General features: G+C 36.8%; 1 protein-coding gene across 1 annotated transcript; it reads left to right on the forward strand.

The window, feature by feature from the left end:
- The first annotated feature begins 7700 nt into the window (after positions 1 to 7700).
- On the forward strand, positions 7701 to 13139 carry LOC106875057 (von Willebrand factor A domain-containing protein 5A). The gene is made up of 2 exons (XM_014923021.3): positions 7701 to 7768; positions 10759 to 13139. Exon 2 carries the CDS (start codon positions 10772 to 10774, stop codon positions 12917 to 12919), a length of 2148 nt encoding a protein of 715 aa, XP_014778507.2. The 5' UTR covers positions 7701 to 7768; positions 10759 to 10771; the 3' UTR covers positions 12920 to 13139.
- The last annotated feature ends 587 nt before the right edge of the window (positions 13140 to 13726 follow it).

Genomic DNA, 13726 nt, shown 5'->3' on the forward strand with positions numbered 1-13726 from the left:
AGAGTAAAGCAAAGAATGATTAGAAGAGATTTTTGTAACAGCAGCAGGTAAAAGATACCGGGGTGGGGAGAGACGGGGGGAGAGATGTGATAATAAACGAGGAAGGTGGGAAATTTTTATTTATCAATTTTGTAAATTTTTTTTTTTTTTTTTTTTTTTCCAGTCATCATACGAACAGACAGACAAACGCTAAAGAAGCAGAAACGGTAACAAACGATTTAATGGTTCGTTGACTAACTGATTGACAGTCATGCATCATTACGTTAAAAATCATTAGTATTTTATTAATAATTAACAAATATCGAACATCAGTTAATATATTATTATTATGACTGTTGCTGGGGTTTTTTTTTGTTTTTGGATAATCGTTGCTTAATGTAGCTGTTACTGCTCCTGATGCTACTGATGATGATGATGATGATGATGCTTGTATTCATATTCATAACATTATTAACAATTATAATTTATGCGACATCGCTTTGTTACCATATTGTCGCATCGAGCTTGTGTGTTTTCTTGCAATTGTGACGAATAATAATAATAATAATAAGATATCAATAACAATAACGATGAAGATGACGATGATGATGACGACGATGATGATGATGATAATAATAATAATAATAATAATAATAATAATAATAATAATAATAATAATAATAGTAATTGATAATGTTACATTCAACTAAAGACAAGGTGGTGGTGGTGGTGGTGGTGATGGCAGCAGCTGCAGTAGTAGTAGTAACAGTAGTAGCAGTAATTGAGGCATATCAGTTTACTATTAACTTTCCAATCATGCTTACTTTCTCCCTCTTTTTCTCTCTCTCTCTCTCTCTCTCCCTCGTGTACATATATATACATATATAATTATATAACAGCTACTATATGCATATATATATGCATATATATATATATATATATATATATATATATGTGTGTGTGTGTGTGTGTATATATGTATATATATAACGATGCGCATTTATGCATTTTTATGCGTGGAGGTGGGGGCTAGTTCGTTTATGTTTTCAGCTGCATGCAACTGCACATAACCCCTTTGCGTATGCAAATAACAACTGCAACTGACGTTGTGTTCGTGCACATACTTTCCAACAATAGACAGACAGACAGACAGACAGAAAGATAGATAGATAGATAGATAGATAGATAGATAGATAGATAGATAGATAGATAGACAGACAGACAGAAAGATAGATAGATAGATAGATAGATAGATAGATAGATAGATAGATAGATAGATAGATAGATAGACGGATGCACGTGTATATATATTGTTGTGGCTGTGTGGTAAGAAGCTTGTTACCCAACCACATGGTTCCAGGTTCAGTCCCACTTCGTAGCACCTGGGCCAAGTTTTTTCAACTATAGCCTCGGGACGACCAAAGCCTATGAGGGGATTTGGTAAACGTAAACTGAAAGAAGCACGTCGTGTGTGTATATATACATATATATATATATATATATATATGTGTGTGTGTGTGTGTGTGTGTGTGTGTGTGTGTATTCGTTTATTCTTTTATTTGTTTATATATATATATATATATATATATATATATAACTATTTATATATACATATATATACATATATATATATATATATATACACATACATATATATATAAGTATATGTATATATACATATATATATATATATATATATATATATATATAAGTATATGTATATATACATATATATACATACATATATATATATATATATATATATATATATATATATATATATATATATACATATATATATATATATATATATATATATATATATATATATATATACATATATATATATATACATATATGTATATATATATATATATATATATATATATATATATATATATACATATATATATGTGTGTGTGTGTGTGTATATATATATATATAAAGATAACTCCTTAAAGCCTTGGCTTTGTTATCTTCTTCTGTATAATATATATATATATATATATATATATATATATATATATATGTGTGTGTGTGTGTGTGTGTGTGTGTGTGTGTATGTATGTATATACATACTTGTCTATACCTATATATATTTATATTATATTATATGTACATGCACACATACATACATACATGTACATACATGTGGAACGCACAAACACGCACATTGAGCTGCTGCTGCTGCTTTTGCCGTGCTTTCAGCTGTCGCAGTCAAGATTGCAATATCAATTTTCTCACAGTCAATTACACTTTCTTAATTGCCCTAAGTACAAACACGCACACCTTCACATGCACACACACACACACACACATACATATAGGCATATTCACCCAGAAATACGCACATGACCTCACACGCAACAATATGCGTACAAACGTTACTCAGCCCTTCTTACGTAAAAGTATATACATATATACACACATCCACACAATCACGCACATATATACACACAGAAAACCAGAGATGAGGTTATTTCCTGTTGCTACCCCCAAGTTTTGCGATTCTTCGCTTACCCTGCAATTCTTGCTCTATATAAATTTGTGTGAGTGAGTGTTAGTAAGTGTGTGTGTGTACGTGTGTGTGTGTGTGTGAGTGTGTGTATGTGTGTGTGTGTGTGTGTGTGTGTGTGTGCGTGTGTGTGTTTGTATACACATATTTATGTGAATATAAGTATAAGTATATAGATAGAATGAAAGATAGATAGATAGATAGATAGATAGATAGATAGATAGATGCACTCCCTCACACATACACACGCGCACACACACACACATATAAACGTAAATGTAGATATACGTGTGTATACATATGTTCGAATATATACTCTCTCTCCCTCTCTCTCCTTCTCTCTCACTCTCTTTCTTTCTCTCTGCCATTACTTGTACATTGGTCAAACTGGTTGCGCTTAGCTGACCGATTTGCCGAACCTCCGAGACATTAGACTTGGCAATGACATACCGATCTTGCATCACTTCTGTTCGACTAGTCATTCGCTACAACAACATTTGTCTGTGTTCGGGATACAGGGGCCACTCGGATTCCCGCATCCGTCGAGAGCAGGAATTTATTTTCTGTCTTTATTCCTCAGTTCCACATGGTCTCAATTTATCATTTTCCTCTTCGTCTAAACCCACTTCCACATACATCTACACACACCACTCACCTTCCGCTGCTTCTCTTCTAGCACTCTCCACATGTCTCTACACCGTTATACTCACCACACATACCATTGTGCTCTTACAGTATATGTACACACCTACACACACGTACACCTACACCACACACACACTCCTTCCCACTCTGCGTACACTAGCACCAAACACCTCCCAACCCCTACCTTCTGCTACCCCTATTCCACCTCGCACCTCCATCGAGATCGACCAACATACATCTCCCGTAGATGTGTGTGTGTGTGCGCGTGTGTGTGCGTGCGTGTGTGTGTGTGTGTGTGTGTATGTGCGCGTGTGTTTGTGTGTGTGTGTGTGTGTGTGTGTGTGTGTGTGTGTGTGTGTGTGACGTCGTTCTAGTCGTTGTTGTCGTCGCCGCCCTTATAATCATCTACTTTGTCATCACTATCGCCATCGCAGCAACTATCGCTGCCGCCGCTGCCACCAGCGTCGTCATCGCTGCTGTTAACATCGTCATCACCATCACGTCGTCGCCGTCGTCGTCGCAGCCGCCATCGTCGTCGTCGCAGCCGCCATCGTCGTCGTCGTCGCCGCCGCCGAGTCCAAATCCCGTCAAGATAAACGGTGCTCTTTATCTCTCAAGGTCGGTAAAATGTAACACCTGTCAAGTAACGACGGACTCAATGGTATCGACAACCTCCTTCCCTAAAAATGGATGACCTTGGGACAAAATCAGAAACCTATGTATAAGTAGTGCATAAGTTTTATTCTACATGCATAAATTGCATATGGTTTTACATATATATACATACAGACAGACAGACGGACGGACGGACGGACGAATAGACAGACAGACAGACAGACAGACAGACAGACAGACAGATAGATAGATAGATAGATAGATAGATAGATAGATAGATAGGTATTAAAAAGCCAGCAACAAAAAGGGATTATTTTTACGACTGCAACCTTCGGTCATAAGTGTATGGCACCAAGGTTGGCTGGAATCTTAAAAGCAACGACAATAACAATATGAAGATATTTTCTACATTGGTGACCCCGTACGGATCCAATACAAAGAGACAATTAACCAAATCATCTCATTCTGACAAATCTTGTTGCTATACTTTTCATATTTATTGCTAACAAGAGCTGAATGGGTGAACCTCCATATTGTTGCTAAGAATAGTTGGGTGTTAGAATGGGAGTATTAATGTTAACTGTAAGGCGAAGAGCTGGAACTGGCAGAAACGTTAGCACGCCGGGCGAAATGCTTAGCGGTGTTTCGTCTGCCGTTACGTTCTAAGTTCAAATTCCGCCGAGGTCGACTTTGCCTTTCATTCTTTCAAGGTCGATAAATTAAGTACCAGTTACGCACTAGGGTCGATGTAATCGTCTTAATCCTTTTGTCTGTCCTTGTTTGTCCCCTCTATGTTTAGCCCCTTGTGGGCAATAAAGAAATAAGAAACGTTAGCACGCCGGGCGAAATGCTTAGCGGTGTTTCGTCTGTCTTTATGTTCTGAGTTCAAATTCTGCCGCGGTCTACTTTGCCTTTTAGCCTTTCAGGATCGATAAATTAAGTACCAGTTGCGTACTGGAGTCGATCTAATTGACTGGCCCCCTTCCTCCAAATTTTTGGGCCTTGTGCCTACAGTACAAAAGATTAATGTCAACTGTTTACAACAGATGATTGTTAGATTTAATTTGTATAACCTTCGTGTTTTTGATAACAATAGCCATGTGTTGATATAGCTGAGTCAATTATAGCAAGTGGTTGATGTTACAACGTCAGTATGATATATACATCAAATGTTTTTTTATAAAGGCTGTGTACGAGATCTTCAGCACATGCCAAAGTGTAATAAACACCTTTGCAATTACGATAAAAATAGCTACGTTGTTGTAGCATGAACTGGCTTGTTTTTGTATATGCTTTGTTTATTTTCAGAGGACATGCAATAGAAATATGTTAATGCTTGTGGAAGGTAATATGTTCCAGGTAATCTCAAGGTGCTGGCAGAAACGTTAGCACACCGGGCGAAATGCTTTGCGGCATTTCGTCTGTGTTCAAATTCTACCGAGGTCGACTTTGCCTTTCATCCTTTCGGAATCGATAAATTAAGTACCTGTTGCGTACTGGATTCTATTATAAGCTTTGTGCTTATAATAGAAAGGAATATAAATTCTGTGAATTTAAGGTGGCAAGCTAGCAAAATCGTTACCACGACAAGAAAAATTGCTTAGCGGCATTTCGACAGTCTTTACGTTCTGGGTTCAAATTCCGCCTAGGTCGACTTTACCATTCATCTTTTGGGGGTCGATAAAATAGGTATCAGTTGAGCACTGGGGTCGATCTAAATCAAGTCACTCCCTCTCCGAAACTGCTGGCATTGTGCCAAGATTTGAGCCAATAGGACCTCCGAGAATTAAACAGTCATTAGAGGTTATATATATATATATATATATATATATATATATATATATAGAGAGAGAGAGAGAGAGAGAGAGAGAGAGAGAGAGAGAGTGAGTGAGAGAGAGAGAAATGCACACACACACACACACACACACACAAACAGAAATGAGCGAGAAAGCTATAACTTAGCGTGCATATGCACCAGAGTTCAAGCTGAATCTGTGCTAAGCGGTTTCACTCTGCGTACTTTTAGCTCCGCTGCCATAGCAAAAGTCCTGATACTCTTTGACCAGACCTTATATACTTCCTTGTAATTTTTCTGCGCCAAATATCATTTATGTCCAGTAATAAATAATACAGTTATCTGTTCGTGAGTTGCCTTGAGTTGTTTTACACGCAGCTTTCTCCCAATAAGAAAGATGCAGCAACGGAACAATCTCCGCAACATAAACACCCAAGCGAACATATGCGATAATGTCTTCCACACTTTGATCAATATTTCAACCCTTTTTGACACAAACCCGCCTGAGAGAACCCATCAGGGGCGGACTGAGCCGTCGGTCAGTCGGGCACTGCCCCAGGGCCCGGAGCTTTGAGATGCCCGAGATGCCCGCAATCTACATTTTAACTCTACTTTGCTATCAATGCTAAGGGGCCCAGTAAACAGTTATGCCCAAGGACCCTTAATACTCTCAGTCTGCCCCTGCCACCCACCTTCTAAATTACAACTCGCCATCAAAACCCCATATTAATTTATGCTCCAAATATCATTTTAATAACGACAAAGTTGTTCTAGTGGATTCTTCATTTTCAAAATTAACTGAAAACACAGTGGAGTTCAAATAGAAAAACGGTGAAATAGCGAAACATGGGAAATAACTCAAACGTGTTAACGTATAACTAAAGTTGTTTCCCTTGCGCTGTTAACCCTGTGCTTGATTTTCCTGTATTTGATTTTCCTAATTTGAATTTCTTTCATTTTTCTTTCTTGAAACTATGCCACTGGAATTTTTTCGCAATTTTCGACTTTACAAACATTATTTTTTTTCAGATAAAAACATATGAATTTGGCTTTTATGTTTTCATAGAGGCAGAGATGTGTGTGGTAAGAAGTTTGCTTCTCAACCACATGTGTTTCGAGTTCGACCCTACTGCGTGACACCTTGGGCAACTATCTCTAACTATAGTCCAGGTTAACCAAAGCGCATATATATATGTGTGTGTGTGTGTGTGTGTGTGTGTTTATATATACATATATATATATATGTGTATGTGTGTGTGTATATATATATATATATATATATATATATACATATATATATATATATATATATATATATATATATATATATATATATATATATATATATATATATATATATATATACATGTATGTCTGTGTTAGTATTAGTCTTCCAACAACCGGTGTTGGTTTGTTTATTAGCGGTTCGACAAAAGTGACCGATATAAGTCCCAGCCTTCTGTCTGAGTGTCTTTTAGGATTTAGGGTCAATATATTTATGTAGTTGTAGGGATGTGAGTGAATCAGACTAGAAGTGGAGAGAGCACGTAATTGAAGAAGTCGTGAAGGGCAACAGAAGAACTTTGCCAAAGACAACTGATTAGTTGGCTGAATAATTTATCAGACAACCGATTAGTTAGTTGGATAAATAGTTAACCAACCAGCAAGTAACAAAGAAATAAGCCTTAACTAGTGCGTGTGTTTATTATTGGCATTATGACCCTTCCGATATACGACAATATCTCTTTTAACACACAAGTTCGGATCAAGAACCTTGTAAACAAAATACAAAAACGAAATATTTTATGTTCACAACGAGTTTATTTTGTTGCTGGCTGCATTGTCTGCAAGTTTTCCTGCTCTATAATTATTTCACTTAAATGAATTATTCAAGTCAGACACAGTATTAATTTAAACGAAGCATATGCTTTGTTCGCAAAATCTAAGTTAATAATTAATTAACTGCACGTTAAACTTAATTAAATGTTGTGGAAGGGGAATTAATGGGAAACAAAATAAGCTTAATTCAGGCTAACAAAAACATGAAGAATGTTTTTATAAAAAAAACTTGTTTTAGTTGGTGTTTGAGTTCGGAAAACAAAACATCGTTTAATTGTTGTGAAATCTAGTTGCACATACAGTGGAGAGTTTACTTCGAGCAGGAACTGAAGAAGAGAAGCAAGAATATTTGTTTGAAGAAGCAAAAGATTGAAGAGACTGTAAGTAATTTTCTTTATTCTTTTTCAAGTAGAATCAGGTTGAATTTCTGTAGGAATTATTAAGCGCGTAGCGTAGTGGTTAGAGTATTTTTCTGCTCTCGATCGTAAGAGCGTGAGTTCGATTCCCGGCGACGCGTTGTGTCCTTGAGCAGGACACCTTATTCCACGTTGCTCCAGTTCACTCAGCTGGCAAAAATGAGTAGTAACTGTATTTCAAAGGGCCAGTTTTGTCACATTCAGTGTCACGCTGAATCTCCCTAAGAACTACGTTAAGTGTACGTGTGTCTGTGGAATCCTCAGCCACTTGCACGTTAATTTCACAAGCAGGCTGTTCCGTTGATCGGATCAATTGGAACCCTCGACGGAGTGCCAGTTATTAAGCACAATTAACAGAAACTTTCCCGCTAATATAACCCTTTCTTTGTTAGTGTTGGTTGCTTTTATTCCCTGCAGACCCGTCATTTTAAGAGCATCGAGGACTGTCTATTCTCCGACAGCCACTTCTGACACTTTCCGGAGGTATGGCTGGGAAGCTGAATCCTGCAGCCACACACTTAGCCTTCCTGTAGCATCCCCGCTCCAGTCAACGTTTGACCAAAGTTTCCAGCAGTTTCACATAACCGTCTGAATTGATCCTAAGATCTGTTCAGAGATGTTGTGCGGCATGAGGTCACCTCACTAGAGACACACACAAAGACCATTGCAGTTTGGGGGGAAACTTGGTTTTCCTGTTGTCCACATCATGTCTTACAGATTTAACAGTGTTCATAAAGCATAGACCAGCAGCCATGATATCGGCATTTTAACATCCGGTGCGAATTATTATGCTACAGGTAACACTTTTCTAATATTCAAATGGCTTCCAAGGCAGCGAGCTGGCAGAAACATTAGCACGATATATCGTCTGTCTTTACGTTCTGAGTTCAAATTCCACCTAGGTCGACTTTGCCTTTCATCTTTTCGGGGTCGATAAATTAAGTACCAGTTGCGTACTGGGGTCAATCTAATCGATTGGCTGCGCTCCCCAAAAATTTCATGCCTTGTGACTAGAGTAGAAAAGAATATTCAGATGGCTTCCAAGGCGTTGAGCTGGCAGAAACGTTAGCACGCCGGGCGAAATGCTTAGCGGTATTTCGTCTGTCTTTTCGTTCTGAGTTCAAATTCCACCGAGGCCGACTTTGCCTTTCATCTTTTCAGGGTCGATAAATTAAGTACCAGTTGCATACTGGGTCGATCTAATCGCCTGGCTCCCTACCCCAAAATTACGGGCCTTGTGCCTAGAGTAGAAAAGAATATTCAGATGGCTTCCAGACTTCCATGTCAGCTATTTGTCAACTACAACTTTATTCTTTATGCTTTTTTAATGCCGTTGACTGTTCACCAATACCTCAAGCTGTTGCTGAGAAACATAAAAGATACATAAAAATAGTCAAATTTAACCAGAACATCCTGTAATAAAGAAAGGTGCTCACTAATTAGTTTGGAAGATGTAACGTTTACTAAAAGAAAGCAATTATCAAAGTTAGACCTGTCCAGAAAAATCTATATATAATAATACTTTGTACTATAAGCACAAGGCCTAAAATTTGGCGGATAGACGATTTTCTTGAGCCCCAGTGTTTCACTGGCACTTAATTTATTGACCCCGAAAAGAATGAAAAGCGACGTCGACTTCGATGGAATTTGAACTCAGAACGTTGCGGCAGACGAAATACCGCTAGACATTTTGCCCCACGTACTAATGATTCTGCCAGGTTAGCGCCTTAGTCCATACTATAAAAATGAAAGCTACTTATTAATTAGTTTGGAGTATGTAACTTTTACTAAAATCACGCAACTATTAACGTCTATTCCCTTGGTTTTCAACCATTTTTGCCTGTGGACCCCTTTTGATTCCTCTTTTGCTCGGGAGGGCCCTCGTAGCCATTCGATGTTTAAAAAAATCCTATATTCTTTTTTTATTTGGTATATCTAGGAATTAAATGGTTCTCAGTTTAGTAGTCTACCATATATGTAAGACATCGCTTTCACACACACACACACACACACACACACACACAATAACATACATACACAAACATGCACACACAAAACACGCAAACACATACACACTTACACAAACATGCACACGCACAAACACATACACACATACGCACGCATACAAACATGCACACACAAAACACACAGTCACATACGCACACAGACATTCACACGCACAAACACATACACACGCACACAAACATGCGCACACTCACATACACACATGCATAAACATGCACACACACGCATACAAAAACAGACATCAACACACACAGACACACACATACGCACACACAAATACACACACACAAAACACATCAAAGATCGCAACAAAATTTACCATGAACATAAACCCCTTCAACAATCACTTGAAGTTTGGTTAAGAATTATTGATCCCTGCACTCAATATGGCCATAAAAACTACCATTTTAAGTTGGTGCCGTCTTTCGAATAAACTAATCTATAACCATTTCTACAGACATGAAATGAGCATCTGTATGATGCAGACTTAGATAATCATCATCATCATCATCATCATCATCATCCTAATAATAATAATAATAATAATAATAATAATAATAATAATAATAATAATAATAAAGGCGTTCTGGCAGAATCGTCAGCACGTCAGGCAAAATGTTTCGGAGCAATTCGTCCGTCTTGACGTTCTGAGTTCAGATTCCGCAGAGATCGACTTAGCTTTTCATCCTTTCAGTCTCAGTGAAACAAATATCAGGGGTCGATGTAATCGACTTACCCCTTACCTGAAATTGCTGGCCTTGTGCCAAAATTTGAAACTGTTATTATCTTATTATCAACAAAGTCCTCCTTATTAGAAAGGTAATTGTTTAAATTTCACTTTGTTATATATTATTAAACAAGAGATACTTATTTGATTAATTTTAAATTGATAAAATGTCTATTTAATGTATCATCTTTTTGTTTTATAGAAACTCTAAAGAAATGGCGCAGGTGATTGTATTTGGAATTATTTGTGAAAAGAAAACAGATGTTTCTCTTCTCTACGCTACACACAATGTTTCCATCAACGGATTTACTGCACACGTCAACATCGAGGCTGAATATATAAATGAAAGCCAACACAAGACAGAAGCTAAGTTTGTTTTCCCTGTGGAAGAGGACAGTGCCGTATATAGATTCGAAGCTAAAATTGGTGATGTCCATATAGTTGCCAAATCTAAAGACAAAAATGTCGCCCAGAAAGAGTACAAAGAAGCTGTAGAAAAGGGGATGTCAGCCATTTTGTTGCGAGAGACCAGCACGTCTGGTGATATTTTTGAATATAATTTGGGTAATATTCCACCGAAGCAAAAGATCCATTTACAAATATGCCTTGTTTCTGAGCTTTCCTGTGAAGCTGATGGAGCTGTGAAGTTCTATATGCCGTTTGTTCTTAATCCCAGATATGGCATTATTCCTAAAGACGAACATTATCAAAAAGCACCAAAACCAAGAGAGTTTAGTTTTAACGCCACCATCAAATGGAAATCACAAATCAAAGACGTAAAGTCTGAACAGCCAATGAAGATGGAATATCAGGAAAATAAGTGTCATGCTACTGTGAGATTGACAGAGAAGTTTAATTTTGAGAAAGACATTCTTTTCCTTGTGTACTATGATGAAGTAGAGAAACCACAAGTGATTATGGAGAAAGGTGATGGAAATGCTAGAGGAATGCTTTCTAAAGATATTATGATGATAAATTTATTTCCTAAACTTCCCCAAGTGAAGGCTCCTCAACTTAATGACTACATTTTTATCATTGACCACTCAGGAAGCATGAATGGAGAGAAAATTGAAGCAGCAAAAGACACTTTGTTACTTTTCTTGAAAAGTCTACCGTTGGGTTGTTCATTTAACCTTATATCCTTTAATAATTACTTAGAAGTCTTGTTCAAGGATGGAAGCAGAGAATATAATGAAGATTCTCTAAATGAAGCATTGAAATTCCATAACAATCTTTATGCAGCTGGTGGAACTGAAATGCTCAGTGCTATTAAATCACTCTCTGATAAACGATCTTCTCATGGGCTTTATCGCCAAGTATTCCTGATAACGGATGGAGAAGTCTACAATACGAACGAAATAATTCAGTCGGTTAAGTCACAAGCTTATAACACTCGATATTTCACGATCGGTGTAGGTTCTGGAGTTTCTACAGAATTGGTCAAAGGTATCGCCCGTGCGGGAAGAGGCCGAGCAGAGTTTGTGATGACAAATGACAACCTTAAGGCAAAAGTTATGCGTCTATTAAAATTGTCAATGCAACCATTTGTATCTTCAGTTCGTATATCTGCCAAAGATGCTGAAAGCAATAAAGAATTATCCTACATTACAGTTCCAGAAAATATTCCGTGTATTTTCACCGAAGAATCACTAATTGTTTATCTAGTTTTTCAGAAACTTGAGTCGACTTGCCAGAGAGTTAGACTCAATCTTTCTGGTAAAGTCGGTGAATCAGATTTTTCACTTGACTTCGAAACAAATGTGTTGAACCAGTGTGATAAAGAAATGCAGATACACCGTCTTTGTGTGAGAAGGAAAATACAGGAACTGGAATTAAAAGAAGATTTGGGTAAAGGTGATGATATAAAATCCGAGATTATTGACTTGGCTACGCTTGCTAACTTGGTTTCAAGGTACACAAGTTTTATTGGGGCCGAGAAATCTTACAAAGTGAGTGTTACAGCTCGTGAGACGATGTCAAAAAAATTTGATGCAGAAAAATTCCAAGAACTTAGGAAAATTGATAACACAAAATTCAATTTCGAAAGTAAAGACAGACTTAAGTCATTGCTTCTCCTACAAAACTTTTCTGGATATTGGGAACTAAATGAGTTTTTAGCAACCGTTTTGAAAGAATCCCTCGATCAACTTAAACAGAGAAAACCATCCGTACACGATAATGTCTGGGCCACAGCTCTTGCAGTTGTTTTCTTGACAGAAAAATTAACTTCACAAAAGAGTGAATGGGATTTAATTGTAGATAAGGCTATACGTTGGTTAAAGTTACAGAATACACAAGCTATTAGTCTTGATCAAATAATGACTGAATCATCACGCATTTTGAAAACAAAAATATATTCATAAATGAGATTTCGTTAAACGTAAACTTCTTGCGATCCTAATTGCATTTTCACAATCGCGGAGAAAAATGTTTGAATTTCCGATGCTCAAAACTTCATCATTTTTTAAAATTTAGTCATCGACTGAGTAGCTTATCTGAAAATAATTGAAAGCTTGAATTACAAAAAAAAAAAAAAAAAATCTACCATTATGATAATATTGTTAGATGCTATTTTTGAGGAAATTGCAGTATGGCTTTCTTTCGGATATATTTTTAATGTTTTATATATATATATATAACCATAAATATACATATATCTACATATATATATATATTTCATATGAATATATATAATATATACATACATACGTACATGCATGCACACATATATTATCTACATATATGTTATATAATATATACATATATATATATATATATATATATATATATATATATATATTATGTATATTACATACATGCGTACATACTCATACACACAGAGACAAAGATATATGTGTTTGTGCATGCGTGCATGTGTGTTTTTGTATCTATGTGCGTGCATATGTGTGTGTGTGTCTGTGTATGTATGCATGCGTGCATGTGTGTGTGTGTGTGTGTGTGTGTGTGTGTGTGTGTGTTTCCACTTTGCCATAACAGTACTCGATGCACTTATCCCTATAATGCACACCCTACCAAGCTCCGGTAGCAAGGAGTGGACATTCTCTGGCGTCCACGTCGCCGGACTTTTATATGATCCAAAAAGGTCAATATACAACGTGATATTAATTAATAAAAGAATTTGATGAAATAATATGAGTTACGTAATCACA

The sequence above is a fragment of the Octopus bimaculoides genome, chromosome 15 (genome assembly GCF_046866305.1).
Source record: "Octopus bimaculoides isolate indiv1 chromosome 15, ASM4686630v1, whole genome shotgun sequence".
In the NCBI taxonomy this organism is placed as follows: domain Eukaryota; kingdom Metazoa; phylum Mollusca; class Cephalopoda; order Octopoda; family Octopodidae; genus Octopus; species Octopus bimaculoides.